Source organism: Macrosteles quadrilineatus, unplaced genomic scaffold, assembly GCF_028750875.1.
Source record: "Macrosteles quadrilineatus isolate MER2022 unplaced genomic scaffold, UCM_ALF_1.0 Scaffold_6__1_contigs__length_79288215, whole genome shotgun sequence".
In the NCBI taxonomy this organism is placed as follows: domain Eukaryota; kingdom Metazoa; phylum Arthropoda; class Insecta; order Hemiptera; family Cicadellidae; genus Macrosteles; species Macrosteles quadrilineatus.
Window position 1 is genome coordinate 38160513 of NW_026542599.1, and position 18624 is coordinate 38179136.

The window sequence follows — 18624 nt, forward strand, 5'->3', positions numbered from 1 at the left end:
AGTAGAACTTGTGTACCCTAAATAATTATTTATTTTATCTGTCTCATTTTCTTTATCATTTTCATTTTGTCTTTTTCATTACACTTATTTTAAAAATCAGATATACACCCATTTAAACATTTGAAAATTGCTTCAATACAATAATGTTAATTTAACCATAACCTGTGATTAAGAAGCCGGTAGTGGATAAGAAAAACTACGTGTTAAACTGAAAGCTGAAGCATTTATTAACATTAACAGTTTAAAAAGCAATATCTTAACATACTTTATCACAAAGCTAGACGGAATTGAAGTGAAATATTATACTACCCCTCTCAGCAGAATATATTGAATAGTAATAAATAATACACAAGCATATAAATTAATATAATCTTATAGTCAAATCAGTTCATCAAAACGCCAATTCCAAAGTATGAATCATTACACGACACATTTGGCTTATCAGCATTGCATGATGTCCAACACTGATATTACTGTTATCAGTTGACCAGGTCAAGAGATGATAAGTCTGACCTCAGTTGAATTATCTGCTCTGGTGTCATTCGCCCTTGGGGTTCACGGGCTTCTCCAAAGTCGAGCCCTGTTATGATGTACATCGCTTCTTTCATCGCCGGCACCCACTTACCTAAAAAAAAATGGAACTTGATTCTAAATTTTCATAGGGTAAAACAAATGACATCATCAAGCACTCTTCATAAACTTAGGTCTAGCTGATGATTGGTGTTAAAGGTCGAAATGAAATCTTGTATTCAAAACCTATTCAAAATTTTGGTGGTTTTGAGATTCTATTTTGACACATCACATGCACTGACATTTACAATGGTAATCAAGAGGGATTTAAAAGTTTATATAATACAGAATCGCTTTTCCATAGAGATTGAAAAAATCAGAATAAATATTTGTATTGGTGATAAATAAGTTAAATGTTTGACTGTCTACCCTACGGTTTAAGAGTTCATTTGATTGTCTGAACATCACAAATAGTATCTGACCTTTATGTGTACCTTTTATGTGTTTTATGTGTGTTATTTGTTTTTAAATTTCACCAGAAAGAATTGAGCAAAAAACCACTCTTGTTTGTCAGGTTCGTTTTTTTGGCTGGTAATTAGTCATACAACGCAGAAATGAAAACTAGTTACTCCCTTAAAGTTTTTCCATATTTAACATATATTCCTATGTCTAGGTGTATGTAAAACCATACACTATAGTTTATTTTATCACAAGGAACATGATAAACAGCAGAACCACATATGCTACTCGCCATATCTGATGATGGTGTTGATAATGCTAGAACCACCTATACTACTCACCATATCTGATTATGGTGTTGATAAACACTAGAACCACCTATACAACTCACCATATCTGATGATGGTGTTGATGATAGTAGTCAGACGGAATTGTTTGCTGCGTGCAAGGTTTACATGTGTAGTCTCATTCACTGTTTGATGGATTTCCGATATCAAAGTTGCAAACATATTTAGGGTTGTGGCAATGAGGGAGTTGAACCCTTCGAAGAATCCTGCAGCTATAAGCTGAAAATTGATGTTATTTATTTTTCTTTGACCATGGAGCACAGTGCTATGCGTAAAGGAGAGTTGGGCAGATACAAGGTTGTAAAAGGAAGTATTTGTTTTTTAACTGAATCATATTTTACTGTGCTAATCTTATACATCAAGACAAACTACCAACATTTAGGGATTTTAGAGCTCTAATGTGAGTTACTTGCAACAGGGCTCTCAAAACGGAGTTAATAACTTCATAATCACAAAGTTAATAATAAAAATGTATGATTTGTTAGCACCGTAACAAGCAAGTATGTAAATTCTTACCTGGTCATTTCCCAGCAGTACAGTGAATCGTCCGTTGTTCAATCGGAGACATCGAGAACCTTCTTCAAGATTGTTGTGAGTAAACTTTATGCCAGCCAAAGTTGGAATCTTTAAACTACCAGCTTTAAGAAAGTCTTCCATGTCCACTAAAAATAAATAGGTTTATCTCATTAAGAGGAGCTAGATAAAGAGTTCGGTTTTAGCAGTTACCTAGATTAGGTTTCAATTACATGAAGAAAAGAGATATATATTCCTAGAAGCTACCGTATATACTCGTATATATATATATATATATATATAAGAAATATCTTAGACAATAAGCATGTAGTTAAAAGAATATCAAACTGAACATTTACACAGTTTCTCTCATTAACAAGCTGCAGATTTTGTAATAAAAAAATAGACAGTCATTATATTTAGCAAATGGCTAATAATTTTAAATGACTATATCAAACTCTAAGATGCATCTTCTCCAAATCTTCCCTTCGACCTCTTATTTTCTCTCATAACAACTCTCCCTCCCACGCCCTTTCTCTGAAACTTTCCCTCCAAAACTGACCCTACATAATACACTCCAAAACTCTCTCCTAAACTTTCTGCCTTATCACCTTGGTTGAATCAATGTCTAACAGGTAAATGAAAGGTAAGAAAACAATGCTTACAATTGACACCAGTGAAGGATGGTATATGATAGTAGAGCAGTGGGGTTTTAGGTGCAGCAAGACTAACGAGAGTCAAGTAGTGAGTTAGTTCGTGAACGTTGCTTGGCCGATGGAACAAATCACAAAGGCAAAGAATTGAAGAAACTCCATTGTCCTCGGCATGCTTTGCCTATAGCATGGACAAAAGAACTCAAATCACTTTTGATTAAGGAAAACAAAATAAATATATAATGTTATGCGAATTTATAACAGATACATCCTTGAATTTCTCAAAAAATATTTTAATTACAGTTCCGTTTTGTGAGCAAAAAACTAAATGAAAAGATGCACATTGGCTAAAGATGCTAGTGCGTGAGCAGATGGCAGGCTCCCTTTGGTGAACACATTTTCCTGGTGCCGGGAAGGACAATATTTGTTTGTCATATTGAAATTGCGGTTATTCTGACAATTGAATGGACTATGGACTTATTAGTTTCGATTGTTCTTTAATTTCTTTCTTCCTGGTGTTAGCTGTGTAAATAACAATAGAGTGGTCGGTATCAAAACTATACTTTTACTCCGGGTGCGGCGATAGGAAAAAACAGTGCTCATCACCCAGGTAACTCAATGTCTATAAACATTCAAATGTAAACATGCACAAGCTGGATTTTCACTCGCAAAACAAACTGTAAGCATCTGTGGCCAGTAAAGTATGTGGATTGCTAGATTCGACCTGATAAAAGTCTGTAGCTTTTTCATGGCACAGCTACCTTTATCATTGGGCTCTTGATAAATGGTAAAGAAACAACCGGTCGTAGTCATTAGTAAAGCTACAAACACAAACCATATCTTACTCCCTTCAACAATGAACCTGTATTCATATTTTGGTCAGCAGTAGCATCCACAATTGGTAATACTAATATTAATGATCTATGTGGTACTTGTACCTGGTGATCCATAGTAACAAACTGCCAAAATTTTGTTTTGTTACAGCTCAGCTAATTCATGAGTCAGAGAGCTGATTATTGCGTTTTGAATAGTCCCTTAATTAATAGAATTTTTGTAATTACAGTATAAAGTTATTCAAACTATTAAACTTTTCTAATGGAGTGTGATATAAAATTTTAATAATGTGTGCAATCTATGCAATTATTGTTTTGCAGTTGTGAAGTACAATAAATAAAACAACGCTGTGTTAACAGTTACAGTTTTTTTTTTTACTAAAAAAAATATTATAAAATTAAGGACCAGTAGTGACAATTTTGCGTATTTATAGAGCCACATAGCTCAAAGATAGCTTCATCAGACAACATCAACTTGCAAAATGTTTTCCTGCTCAATGAGTTGTGATAACGTTTCACACACCAATAACCCATATTACACTAATAACACTATTCACCTTTCAGGATTTGCAGGATTATGTTTTTCAGTGACTGCCAGCTTATATGGATGAAAATTTAAATCAAGATGCAAGATTTGTTGTAACATTGTCTTGGAAAATCCCAACGCGGTAGATTATTGTTTCCGCGTTGATCACTTTGGGCTTTGTAATACAGATGCACGCACATTTTCAACATGTTCTGGAGTAAAAATTGACTTAGATCTACTAGTTAGTTTCATTTTCAAAGCAGATGCACTATTTCTAAATTGGTTCAACCACCAACAAATGGTTATTGCATGAGGAATGCATCATTGCGATGAATGTGGAAATTATTGCGAAATAACTGTTGAGTAGTGATTATGGACTCGTTATTTAAAAAAAGGTTCGTCAGCAAAAGCCTGGTGTTGAACAGTCCACTGCTCCATTTCAACTAAAATTTTATCAGCTGGGCTTTTAATCGTTGCAAAAATCAACTGTCTAAGTGAAGTAAGTTAACAGCTGAGAAATGACTGCTTAAAATGTTAGCGGTTATTATGGACCCAGTATAACTCCCCCATAGGTGAGATTTCCAAAAAACTAAAACTGCATTATCACTTAAAGTCTGTACCACTAAAAAGAGTCTACACCTCTCATTGTCAAAGAGGCACCGATAGAATTTTACTGATTGTAGCGAACATAGAAAAAACTCTCAGAATAAATTATTCTTTACCAATTCTTGCACATCTCTGAGCGAAGGACCTCCGATCTGCACCATCACGTGTAGTGAAGTTTTCTTGGCAGCCTCTAGCCAAGCTTCCAGAACTATCTTCCTCTCAGCAACACTCATACACACACCTTCCCCCACCGTGCCATTCACTGAAAAGTAATGAAAATGAGCTCGAAAAGTACCAAAAATACTTTGTCATACCGGTAGTTGTTATAAAAATCTGTATTAGTATCTGTCAAGGGTGTATGCTCTAGGTCTTGAACACATCCAACAAGAAAGGGTACTGAAGTGTGTATTTGGCATTGGGCAACATGACAGCTGTTGTGCACCTATTAATTAAGTACCGGTAACAAACATATTGACTCTAGTATCACTTCCTTATGCAATAGCTTTCCAACAAACCAGACATAGGGACCTACGCCATCACAACACCAGATATGCATTAGATTTCACCCTTCCGTCCAAAGGAGCACTTATTAACACTTAAATCAAGAAACCAACCCATTCCACTTTAAGAACAAACAGCATAAAACAGCAACACTTATAAACTGAAATAGAGTTTATCTGAACATTGCGGAAGACAACTGTAATGATTTACTTACTTAACTGTAATAATTTACATTCTGTAATAATTCTCCTGATGAAAAAAGTGTATCCAAAACAAGCAGCAAAGTAAAATAACGGCTTTAAAAATGCTTATTTGCAAGGTTTAAAGAGGCCGCCAAATTAAAAAAAAAACCATCTGTACTTAATGCTTTAAGGTAGGTATTTTAAGCCAAGTATGAATAAAGATGAGTGGTGCGATCTCGTGGTCTTGTTAGGGACTAAAGGCCGATATATTCCTTAAGACACAGCTGTTAATTAAAACCCATACCGGTACAGCGAATGGCAACTAAAGGACCTCCAGTTTATAGTGTAATTCGGACCACATTTTTGCCTTGGTATTAACGAATTGGTCTAATTATTAGGGTAGCACTGCGGATAGTCGTAGTACTCACGTGCGGACGTTAATCCACACCAGGGAGTATCGCATCCACAGTTCATGCATATAAATATCCACAATTCGTTACCTCCTAGTAGCTGGATTACAGAACGACGCCACCGTCCCAGTCTAAAACACTTCTACTTGCGACACTTATACTATTCTCTAAGAAGTAAGTAAAGAATATCAAATTTGTGTCTGTTGCCACATCAGAAGTAGAGTAACAAATTAGGTTTAAACAATTCACTTCCAAAACAAAAATTTTCTTTGCAAGTTTTGTTAACAAAAACAATGTTAAGGTTGTTGTTAAGGTGAAACCTTTATTAATTTTAAATATTATTTTCTTGGTGCAGACAAACCTTGTATGGTCTTTGTACCTAACACATAAGTTTTTGTTTGATAAATAAATGTATTGACTATTTTTTGTATTTTAAATCAGAAATTTTTAAATAGTAATAATCACACTATCACAGTTATCCAACAGTTCAATAAATCAACATCAAATACTATACCTAAAACTCCTTGTACTCCACTTTTTAACAGGTGTTGAGCATATGACTTGATAATACTGACATCTACCTCGCCTCTGAAAATAATTGATGAAAATAAGCAAAAGTTCATTTTTAAATGATGTATGAAAAATAAAACAACAGAACAAAAATAATAAGACAATAACACACAAAATATGCTTTAAAGGTGAACTAATTCAGATTTAAGAACAATAAACCTTTAAAAACCAGCCATGCTTTCATAAATTTGTTAAAAAAATAAACATTGAAATCCCCATATACATTTCTAAAAGTTATTACCAATGATATTAATCAGCATGATGGGAGAGTGGTTTCTCAATATGAAAGTCTAACCCTAAACAGAACAGTAATATTGTTATAGTATTACAACAGGACATATTCTTTCGTAAACATTTTACAACAAGATATTGTGATGTATATGTTTCAACAACCACCAATTTCTGATGTATGCCTTTATATGAGTATTGTTATAGTTGTTATTTTACTAACTAAAAAGTATTTTTAATATCTTGGTTCATGATAGACAGATTTTACTTACGTTTTTCTATTGAAAGGAGTAAATACTGGGGCCATAAACCCTTTAAAATTTAAGTCCTGAAAAGATAACAAATAATAATTACCCATTTCAAAAACTAAATATGAACAATCAACAACATAATTGTATTAATACAGTTATGATCATGCATTTTAGGGGATGTAGTTGAATTTATCTACAGGGCAGTTTGTAGATGTTATCTAGTCCTTGTAGTAAATTAATATTTACAGTACCGGTACTTTTCCAGTTTTTTTTAGTTGGGAATTGGGCTTCAAACACCAGGTGATTTTGATTTTTCTTTCTCCTGAACAGCTTATGAAGAGAAAGAATTTAGTACATCGCCTTTGACTACTGACATTACTTTCCTGTTCTACATAGCATATTCATCTACAAACATATTTTTAGTGTAAAAGACATTACACTGTTTTCCATCTTACCTTATATTATAAGGATAATAATTTAATGGAGGTACTAGTTTTATTATACAAGCAACCATGAAACCATATTGAATGATCCAATGCAACTTATCCTGTGTGTTAATTTAAAAATAAATTTCCTTTAAAAAAACAAACAATAAAGCAACAGGGAATTTACATTGTCTACATGTTTCTTTAAAGGTGGAATCATGTACCAGTATTATTTTATCTTTGTTACTAAACAAACCTTATCACACTTTAAACATGTTTTATACATCACTAGCTTAACACAAAACCCCTGGTTCATTAGATACCAAAATTTCTTCATTATTTTAGAATTATAAATATATCACAGTTATTGCATGAGTCATTTTATAGTTATGTGGGGGTTTTTAAGCCTTACAAATGACAACCTTTATTACAAATAATTTATGCCTTCATTTTTTTTTATCAAACAACAAAAGTAAAAACACATCACACAAGTGAACCCCAGTACTCTACATAAACAATATATAATTTTCACAGGAAAAACTGTATTATAATCAACTTGAATTAATGATATTCAGTAAATAAATAGAACAGTATAGGCAGTAAAAATTTCAAGCAATAATTCCAATTTCAAAACAAACATGCATTAAAATATGATTATTTGACTGTAGTAGTAATATTTCCAAATTTTGGCTACAAAATAATTTTAGGTAACATATTTTTAATGTTACAAAATACAGTAGGTTATTAATTGTATGATGAATAGGTTTGGATAAGTGTAGACTAATCCATGTTTGTATTAAGTTCTGATGTTCTAAATTTACACTTAATTTAAACAAAGACAAATGTTTTATAATAATGGCTAACAATTAATGGATAAACTTTTAAAATATTAGCTGTATCTTACCAAAACCATAGTGGTAGCAATAGAAGCTACAGACTGATAAGACGTGGGATGATGTCTGTTTAACTCTGAATCTAGTCCAGTTTGACAAGTAGTAAAGTGATGCAGTGTCTCCATTTCAACAAGTAATTTCCCTGGCAGCAACAAAAATTCCCTACAATTTCCCTCATCAATCCCTACATCCCCCCATTTCCCTCATTCATTAGCAGGAACAATTTCTCAACATTTTGAAAAGTCATTGTTGTAATCATTATTTTTAATACTATTGTAAGTGTCACTGTGTTTAATTGTTTATTTGAAAACTGATGGCTCTATATTCTCATTAATCCTAAAATTTGAAAAAATTAAAAAAAATATAAGAATGGGTTCTGAATTTGTTCCTTAGAAGCTCTAGGGAACAAATTCTTTATTAAATTATGGTATGTTACATTAGAAAATATTCTTGTGCCCTTATTATTTTCCATTAAACCCTAAATTTCCACAGCCATGCCAAAATTCTACGGCACATTAAACCTCAGGCACCTTAAAAGTGATGAAAATTCCCAACATTATTGTAACAAATTACACAGCTTTGTGACACTGCAAGATAGTAAAAACAAAACCACTTGCTGACTTGCTGGTTCTTAAAATACTCTCAACAATTAAGTATAAAAAAATGCTTCTCCTTATAAATGCCCAGACAGCACACTTTATCCCAGGGACATCCCATAGTAGTCCCATATGTCCTGAGAATGTCTCGGGATATGTACGCTATCCTCAGGATATCCCGCAAAATCCCGGGACGAGTACGAAATCCACAGGATATCCTACAATATACCGTAATGTCCCGGGATTTGTAAGTTAACCTCAGGATATCCTGTAAAGTCCCGGGATATGTACGAATGCCATAGGATATCTCAGAATGTCCCATGACATCCCGGGACATGTACAAAATCCACTGGATATCCTGTATTGTCCCGAAATGTTCCGGTAACAAACTGAAGAAAAAAAATACTACCACTGATTAAATGTATATCTAAATTTAAATGTTCAACAAGGCCAATATATAATAATTTTTTTTTTTTCACTAGCGCTTTCAGAAACTTGGTTTCCATCTTCAGGCTGTGTTTACACTAGTACAAAAAGTAAATATTTACTTAATAAATTAATTTTAAACAAAGTTAAAACAGATGATTTAAAGAATATTGGAAAAATAAAAAATAATATTAGAAAAATTAATCTTTTGAATTTTGGATATGTTACAGTGTTGTTCTTGATGTAATTATTTTCAGTAATTCCGAATTTATAATTGGGCCGTCTTCATAATTTAACAAATAATTTTGGTCTGTTTTTTTTTCTTTCTAAAAATAAGATTCCCACGCATTAAGATGTTGAGGTTTGATAATTTATTTTAAAAGTTTAAGGTTTCCCAGATTGAAAATATGTCTTGTTAATACTATGGCTAGCAAGGGTTGACTTTACTTTACTGACATATTACTACCACTGAGTTCAGGAAAACTAGAGTTCTATCATAAAATTTTAAGTATTGCGACCATTGCAACTGTCGGCTACTCTTTTACCACTTGAAAACACACACAATCATCAAGCGCAGATAGCTCAGGAGGTAAGGTAAAAGGCTCATAAGGCGGAGGTACCAGGTTCGAGACCCGTCTGGGTCAAAAACTTTTTTCTCGTTTTTTTCTTCAAAATTTGTGTTTATTAACTATTTAATCAATTTACTAAACTTATAATTAAGCTTTTCATACTAAATCTATATTATTTTGTGTTTTTTATGTTCAGGCCCAGACCACACTTTATCCCAGGCACATCCCATAGTAGTCCCATATGTCCTGAGGACTACCTTGGGATGACCTCGGATGTCCCACGGATATGCGTGTGAGCTTATCCGTAGGACATCCCCGGGCGGGGACATTACGCATTCCTGTGGATATCCTGCGATATCCCAGGTTGACCATAGGACCACTATGGGATATCTTGCATATCCTGTCGCAATATCCGTGGGATGTCCTGAGGAGAAAGTGTGCTGTCTGGGTGTATTCCATTACAATTAAGAAGAATCAGAACAAGATTAAAACTAACTATTGTGAAACGTTATTGGCTGTGTCAGTAACCACTGACTGAATTTTGAATGTGTGTGACTCAGTGAATCTCAATATAAATAATATATATTTTTATTATTATTATTTACAAGTTTCGAGAGAAGCAAGCCTATGAATTCTGTAGGTAGTTGTAAATCATTTTGAACTTCTTAAACAACTATAGTTGGGTTTCATAAAAATTTAAAGTTTTTTATTATTAATTTTTATGTTTCAAGGATATAAGTAGATGAAACTGGTAGTATTTTCAATATTTTTAATTACCGTAGGTAATAATTTGAAAGATTAATTGGTTTTGAAAAGCTTATAATTCTAAGGAACTGTTTTTTTGTTATTTTGAAAATGGTTTTGCGTTACAGTTGCTGTCCCATAACTCTATTCCATATTATTGACACAAACAAACAAAGCATAATAAACACGATCCTTAGTAATGGTAGGACATACATTTGGGCACAAACTTGTTTATTGGACCTGATTTAGAGTTTGTTCCTGAATGCCTAAAAAGGTTTGTAGATAGCATCATAGACTAACCATCACTTCTCATCCCATTGTAAATTTTGAAGCTCGTTTTTCCTGTCTCTATAGTTCATGTCCAGTGACACTGATTGCTTGGGTAAATGAAATTCTGTTTTATTATTTTAGTAGGGTTAGTTTCATGATTTGTGATTTACTGTTTGGTTATATAACTCTGACTGAGTTTTTGTTTATGATTAGATGGTTCTATTTGGGTAAACAAGGTTTTAAGTAATGGAAATAACAAGAATAATAACCCCCCCCCCCAAGCTATTCAGCTTTTAAACATGTACACAAACTTGATGCAGTCTTAATAAAGTGACTGAGTAAATAACCTGGATCATTGTTTTAAATAAAACCTGCATGGTAAAATGTTGTATGACCATTTACAATTTATCACCATTCACCATTGATTATGCTAATTGAAGTAATTTACATACATATTCAACCATGTTCATTTCAAAATAATAGTACCTCAAATAACCTTTGGCACACATCTGATTCCTTCAATTCTAAAACACATGATTCATAATCCAATGACAACATTGTTAGCAAAACATTAAACAAAACTCACCTCATCATAACACCTCATACAAAACCAGAAACACTTTAAAATTTCAGTTCAAGTTATCCATAGGGTTTTACATAGACACTAACAAACATTTTTTTTAAACTATAACCTTTTTGACATTAAAAAAATGGGAGTTCAGAAATGCTGCGGTCAGGAGGAATGTACAGAAAATTACACTCCATTAAAAAATGACAGAAGATGCCAACTCATCAACGAAGTAAAGCAAATAATTGGAAGTATTGAACATGCGTAAGTATTACAGGAATTGTAAAGTTATGTAATCTGTCTTAAAAATCAAAGAATCTATGGAATACACCAAATTTTCTATCATTCCCTCAGCTTCTAAATCTACCGATCATATTGGGCTAGTCAAGTGTTAAATATACTTCTCAATTAAAACCACAACAGACTACATTTATTATAACTTATTTACAGTATATCCATCTTAAGTATTTATTAGGTACCAATTTTACCCTAACAGTGTTTTCATTGGTGTAAAGAGATTATAGGAAAGCAAGCTCAGATGTAAGGAAAAAATGAAAACAAAATAGTGTTGAAATAGATTATTTCAATCTTGTAAAAGGGTAAATAATGCAATATTTGACAAAAATACTGTACTAAATATAGAGGCTTTTCATAAATGTCTCGCTGCCTTATTTGAACTTTATGAACTTATTTGTTTTTAATGTTATTCTTAGGTTGTCGGTTACTTATATTAATAATAACATTAATTACATAATAACATTAATAAAGCCATCACGAAGGAAAAAACATACCGGAATGAACTTATTTGTTTTCGAGGTCCTACTGGAGAAAGCACTTCTTACTAGAGAATCGATTTAAGTAGCCTGCAAGACTTTCTTTGAAACTAACCAAACTATATAAATCAAAATACCTATTTTTGTTTTGTATCTAACGTAAATGTTTGTGTTGTAACATCCATCAAGGCTTTAAGTAGTGAAACCTGTAATAAATAATATAGCTAATGTGTGAGTCCGAGTAGCGAGCACTTTGTGGAAATTTCTATCGCATCCTGTGCACAGGGTCTTCCTCCAGCAAGAGCTTTGAACATGAGGGTGAGGGGGCAGTTTTGGACTTTGCCCTAGACACCATAGTGTCTAGTGCTAGACACCACTTAGGTGTACCGGTACCATTGAATGATTCCTCTGCACTTTTCTGGAGTCATGCTAAAATGCAAGTTGATATTAAATATCAAAACTAAATCTGCAATGAAAATTCCGATTTTTATTGTCAGGGTAGCTGAGTGGTTATAGTGCTTTCCTTAAATAAAAGTCTCCGGTTAAATTCCTAGCGAGGTTGTGCCTGAACTCTGATGACATTTGTCATTGTGCTATCAATTTATGATGCTATCAAACAAAAGGCTGTTAGATAGTAACAAGACCTTGGTTTGGACCAATCCCCAATATACATTTAGAAAAAGCAAATGTTGTGCAATAGGACCAAAATAAAATATAAAATCATAAAATGTATTGAACTCAACTTATGAAAGAAAACAAATCTGTGCAGCAATTCTGATGATGTAACCTAATATGAATTCTTACAATTTCCTCTCCTGTCAGTGAATTCAATACCGAACACTTTCCAGAGACAAAGCGAAACCTAGACAGAGCAGACGGTCAGCGAAAGCAATTCCTGGAATGAGAGATCTGGAAGATGAGTGCAAACAATGGAGGAAACGAAGAGACTGTACTCCTCCACTCATAACTACAATCGCCATCCATGAGACTCGACCTACCAGCGACTATACGAACATGCGGCATGAGAACAGCAGTCAGGTGACATTTGTGGATGCCACTAAGGAGGACCAGGAATGGAGGAAGGTGGTAAGTAGCCAGGCAATTGGCCCTAGTGGAGTGGAGGTAGAGATAGAGGATGTAGTGATTGATCAGTCTTCACTTTGTAATTTTAAGTACCACAAAAGTTGGCCAAAAGTAAGAAAACTTAACATTTCTTATAGCAATGTGAAACTGAAAGCTGTCATCGTCTATTGAATGAGCACTGTCATTGAGCGTTGACTAAAGTAGAAATCCCGTTTACATGGACCAGCTGTAGCCAATTAATTACTTTATAAAGTAAATAGTTAAATGAGCTACTCAAGAGTTGGCTACGGTCTAGAGTTATTTTTTCCTTCCGTAGTCTTTCTTACTGTGATAGTTGATGTGTTACAAATGCTATAGATTTCAATAAATTGTCTCATCAGTTTGAGTTGGTCCCAAATATGGTGTATTCAACAGAAATCAGTAATTCACATCTACACTGTCGGTGGCTTTATTAAATTTACGTTGAATTTTCATTCAAAATGTGAAAGCAACTAGTTCCGTTTTTTGGGCCCATAGGCGTAGGTAAGAAGTTTTATTTGGGGGGGGGGGCTTAAGGAAGAGAAACTTCTCCGCAAGATTGGGGAAGGGGAACAAGAGCACCTCTTTTGCAAACCATGGGCCTGACTGGCTGCAACTATAACGTTAGAATGGAATGTCTAGTTATATTCTTAGTCATAAAGTTAGAGTTAATCTTGTTTAAAAGATCTGGGTTGTAGAATCTTAAATAATTCATTCTAGATATCTAGCTAGACTCATCAGTCAGCAATCATGATCCCATCCAAGTCAATGCCTAATTGCTTCTTTGACTTGTTTTATCCCTTTGAACTTCGTGGATCATACAGTGATTTAATGAAACCGATTTTAATTATTTTTCCCTTATCTTGTGGACATGAAAATCCAAATTATTTTCAATCAAGTTTTCTCTGGGCTCACACATAGAAAGGTTATCCTTAAAAAGAATACTCACCCCACAAAAAAAGATACGATTACAAATTTTCATGGTACTAGTTCCTGATGTTACATTGCAACAAAAAAACAAAAAAACAATTTAAAAAAATTATACTAACAAAATCGAAGTCAAATGTACATTGTTTGACATGTACTTGTCAAGAGTGCAAATGTTTACTTATAAGTATATATTGTTTATGCGATGAGTTTCACAATGTCTAATTTCAGGTGAAAATCCAAGTTCACCCTTCTCATCTTCTACTCTGAGTAGCTTCATTAATTCCTAATCTAAATTGCTCCTTAGTTTCCATTTATATTTCTCGAGTTAACGTTGTGTTTGATGTTTCAGCCCCCCGCACCATGGGACCTACCCCGCACCCCCTCTCAAGAGTTGAGGTCTGGGTCTCTCTACACCAACTGTCAGTGTCTCAAACGTAACGGACTACAACACGACTGTCCAAGGTCGTTATTGTTGTTGTAATGTTTCTAATGTAAGACGTAGAGTTGATACCTCTAGCAGTGACTTTTAGATTTAAAAATTTATAGAACAGACATTACATTTCCATGTTGATGATAAAAATGAAATGTGGGAGGACCCCCGGACCCCCCTCCCACAATGGGGGGTATTCCATACCCCCCAGACCCCCCGGAAGTTGTGGCCATGCTGGCCTAGAATTAAAATAACCCTACACACTCGATAGAATGGCCCCCTCTCCGAAAATTAGCCCTGGACCCGCCCTTGGTGTGTGGGGGTAGGAGAAGCAAATGTCTTGGACCTTACCCTAGACACCACTTAGGTACACCATTGAATGTTTCCTCATTACCCTAATTCTCTGTAGCTATATAGACTGAAAGGGAGCGCAACTTATAGTAAACCGATTTTATGTAGAATCTTTAACTATCAAGTTATAGTAACAAAAACTATGGGAGAAAATAGGGTTTTAAACTGTACACACTTTGCAAGTTGTTCATTCAACTATAATCTATTTCAATTAAGTGTTGGCTTCAGCTGGTCCATATATGGGCTATCTACTTAGTCAGTACTTTCAAATACCAGATTAGTTATCTAATCTAAATGGACCAGATTCACCTAAATTTGATTTAAACTCACCACCTAAGGAACCTTCAGAACATTGTTAAACAAGATACCCACTAATATAGTGTGTTATTGACATTGACAAAATTCTATTTAGTTTCTATACTATTGATAGGCTACTATGATAAGTATAATTATATAAAAAATGTGGTGTTTACTTTGAGTTCTCCTTTCAGTTTGGCTAGGTTTTATAAAAAATAAATGAATGTCAATTCAAATCAGCGCACCCTTCAGTTCATTCACTCAGTTAAACTAAATTCATTTTAAAACAGATTAAAAGGGATAAGGATGATGATGTACCTATGTATAGTTCTTTCCATAGTCAATGGTAAGAGCTTTTTATGCAAAACCACCAGTACAGATCTCAATTAACGAGTAAAGATAGTTTTCTGTATCTCTCGCGACTTCTTCCAAAAGTGACAAAAGATGGGATCCAGCCCAGAGTAATTGCAGATTTCAGTATGAGTGTGGTGGGTTCAATCTCCAGGAGATCCACAAACATTTGAGGGGCTTAGCACACCTAAAATGAGCTTTTAATAAATACATACAAAATGCTACCGTACTGACAGTGATGGTAACTTAATTATTTTATCTTTCTGTAGATGGGAGTGTGGTGGTAGGCCTGAGTGTGTGGCAGTCAATCCTGGACCTTGCTGTGAGCCCAGTCAGTGGCCCAAACCCATACGAGGCGACAGACGGATCGGAAACTCACTGACTCAGGAGAAGACCTATGTAACAGGTATAGAAATTAAAAACATAAAAATTCTAGTTTAGATAACATATCCAGATGAAAACCGATTGTTTCTAGAGTACATCTTGAAAATAATGATTATTAATTCAGAACTACAATGTAATGCTATAGTTAAAGATGGATTTATTACTTCATTTTGGTTGTCTTGCATCACTTTAACACAAGCAAAAGTTTGCTTGACCTAATTACCTTGATTATGTCAGATGAATCTGTTACCTTTTCTATAGTGGAAGACAAAATATGAGTGTTTTGGCGACTATGTTCATTGTTTATTGTTCCTACTTTATCTCCTTGGTTGAAGTTTTACAATATCAATCATCTGGTTATCATATGAACATCTGTGTAAAGTATAACAGATGTAAGTTATAAGTTGCAGGGTTTTCATAAAACAATGGCAGGAAATAGTTATATTAATAAAAATAAATCATAAAAAAAAACTATATAAAATACATATATTTATAATTTTTTTCTGAATTTGTAACATTAGGCCTATAACTTGTGATAAAACTAGATTTTTCCTATATTTTCATAGTTAAGTCCAAAAAGGTGGTAGAATAGCCTTGGAAAGTGATCCACTTCTCCTTAATCAATAAAATTAATATGTTTTATTATCCAATAATAACGTTTATTCAATTATTCCAGGACAGAACTTTGAAGGGAAGCAACTGAAAACTGGTCCTCTAAATCCAGAAATATGCATTCCATTGGGGTCACAACCACCACAACAGCTTCGTCAAGGACCTTCCGACAACACATGTCAAGCAGGTAAATTCATCGATGGTAGAAAAGTACCTCAAGGTGAATTGATTGGAATGTTGGATATTTCATCCATGTGTCAGGAACACACAACTCCTAAAAAAGTCAATTTCCAAAATGGAACAGGAAGAGTCCCAAATCAGGCACATCAAGATACACAGACTTTGAATCCCCAGGGAAAGAGTCCGATGGATGTTTTCTTGGTTGTGGATCTGACCAAAGGACCAAGAATGGAAAATAAACCTGCCGCAATATCAGAGCCTTCGCGAGGAATTGTACTTTCAGCGCCCGGAGTTACTTGTTCCTGTAGACCTGTAAATGAACAAGCTTCTGGAAGACCATTCCAGCCACAAATTCCGGAGAATCGTCAAAGACAACCTCAAGGGATTTCTACAGGCCCTGAAGTTACATTTTGTTGTAGAACTGATCAAGGTGAACCAACTTCTGGAATCCAGAGGCCGCTTCCTCAAAGTTCCCAAGGACAAAGAGCTATGCCAACACCTGATATGATTTTCTGTAGGCTTATCCAAAGTGCTCCTGCTTCCTGAAAATATGATGGTTGAAATCCTTATGACTTCTGTTTCTAGTCTGATGCTTTAATAAGTTGATGTTATGTTGGTGCTACACAATAAAAAGTTTAACATACACTTTCTTCAGTTTTGGATTTCTTCTATTACCCTGCATTTGTGTTATCAAGTATCTGGATACGGTAGCTATAATTATTGCTGACTACAGGGCTTGCATACCTAAGACTCAGAGGGTCGCTATGGTACAATCCTGAGAACAGCTTGCTGTTGTCTTGCGGTACTAGCTAAAGAAACAGCTGATCTTGGTACCTAACAAATATATATACATCCTCTCACTTTATTTCACACCCAAATTACATAAATATTTGCAAAATACGTAGGCAAATAAATGTGTAGTACTGTAAAATGATTAATTTTTCAAATCTATTGAATTACTTAAGTGACACAATCAAATTTTACGTAAGCGGTTAAGGCAATTTACCAAATGAAAATATAGACATGAGGCACATAAAAAATAAGCTTAGAGTGTGTAGTTTTGCAAAAAATTATAGCTAACCACCATGGACAAATTTCGTCGGCCCTCAGTCCAATTTCCAAAGAGCTATGCCTGACGTGCTTCCAAAGAAGGTTCCACCCGCCGGCTGGTTCCCACGTAAATATATTATTCCTACAAAAATTGTTTAAAAAAAATAATTTGTTTTTGTAATTTTTTTTTTTTTAGTATTTACAAAATCATTTTAAAAATCCGTAAATTAGTCATTTTTACACGTGATTTTATCTTCTAAACAAATGATAAAAATCATAAATTTATCTCCATCCATTGCAAGCTCTGATATGTTAAGAGCACAAAAAACACACAATCATTGGAAACAAATTAGTTGAGGAAACAAGAGTGTTGAGAGCTTGTACCTTACTAGTAGAGGCATTAGTACAGTGCAATTAGCTTAAAAAAAGAGCAAACCGGGACATCAAAAAAAAAAGTTTCAAATTAGTGCCAAATTGTTGAGTACACTTCCCTCAATATGTAAAAAAAAGTTACACTGATTTGAGTGTCGGGTTTGGGGGGGAGGGGGTGGAAATGGGGTAAAAATGGGACTTTTTTTACTTTTTCGCAAATACCTCAAAAACGGTGCGTTTTTCTTAAAATATAATGAATTACAAAAATAATCTACATTAAATTTCAAACAAAATGATACCATACAATACCTATCTACTATGAACGGTTCAGGTAATATTGAGGGGTAAATGTGATTTTTTTCTTAAAATTCTAAAAAAGTTGTTTTTTAAATGGAGGAAACCCATGGACACCTATAAAAAAAGTTTCTAATGAGTGCCAAATTGTTCAATAAACCTCCCTTGATATGTATAAAAAGGTTACACGGATTTGAGTGTCGGATTTGGGAAGGAGGGTTAAAAGAAAAGGGGGGGTGGATGGGACTTTTTTACTTTTTTGCAAATACCTCAAAAACGGTGCGTTTTTCTCTAAATATAACAAATTACAAATATAATCTACATTAAATTTCGAACATAATGATACCTTACAATACCTATCTACTATGAACGGTTCACGTAATATTGAGGGGTAAATGTGATTTTTTTCTTAAAATTCA

At 34.0% G+C, this 18624-nt stretch overlaps 2 protein-coding genes across 2 annotated transcripts; one reads left to right on the forward strand and one right to left on the reverse strand.

Moving 5' to 3' along the window:
• Positions 1-203: 203 nt before the first annotated feature.
• LOC128996874 (N-acetylneuraminate lyase-like) lies at positions 204-7996 on the reverse strand. The gene is made up of 8 exons (XM_054422392.1): positions 7919-7996; positions 6611-6666; positions 6055-6128; positions 4564-4709; positions 2495-2663; positions 1833-1978; positions 1361-1535; positions 204-625 (listed from the first exon to the last, which is right to left on the reverse strand). Exons 1-8 carry the CDS (start codon positions 7925-7927, stop codon positions 480-482), a joined length of 921 nt encoding a protein of 306 aa, XP_054278367.1. The 5' UTR covers positions 7928-7996; the 3' UTR covers positions 204-479.
• A 3080-nt stretch (positions 7997-11076) lies between these two features.
• LOC128996872 (uncharacterized) lies at positions 11077-17139 on the forward strand. Its single transcript, XM_054422390.1, has 5 exons — positions 11077-11344; positions 12702-12939; positions 14234-14346; positions 15583-15719; positions 16374-17139. Exons 1-5 carry the CDS (start codon positions 11223-11225, stop codon positions 17033-17035), a joined length of 1272 nt encoding a protein of 423 aa, XP_054278365.1. The 5' UTR covers positions 11077-11222; the 3' UTR covers positions 17036-17139.
• The last annotated feature ends 1485 nt before the right edge of the window (positions 17140-18624 follow it).

Bases quoted from the DNA above. Each gene is read 5' to 3' on its own strand.
- LOC128996872 (XM_054422390.1), top strand. From the start codon at position 11,223: ATGGGAGTTCAGAAATGCTGCGGTCAGGAGGAATGTACAGAAAATTAC. The intron at 11,345-12,701 runs GTAAGTATTACA...AACACTTTCCAG, and splicing joins ATTGGAAGTATTGAACATGC to AGACAAAGCGAAACCTAGAC. The intron at 12,940-14,233 runs GTAAGTAGCCAG...TTGATGTTTCAG, and splicing joins ACCAGGAATGGAGGAAGGTG to CCCCCCGCACCATGGGACCT.
- LOC128996874 (XM_054422392.1), bottom strand. The intron at 1,979-2,494 runs GTAAGCATTGTT...ATTTATTTTTAG, and splicing joins ATCCTTCACTGGTGTCAATT to TGGACATGGAAGACTTTCTT. The intron at 626-1,360 runs GTGAGTTGTATA...ATTTTTTTTTAG, and splicing joins CAACACCATCATCAGATATG to GTAAGTGGGTGCCGGCGATG.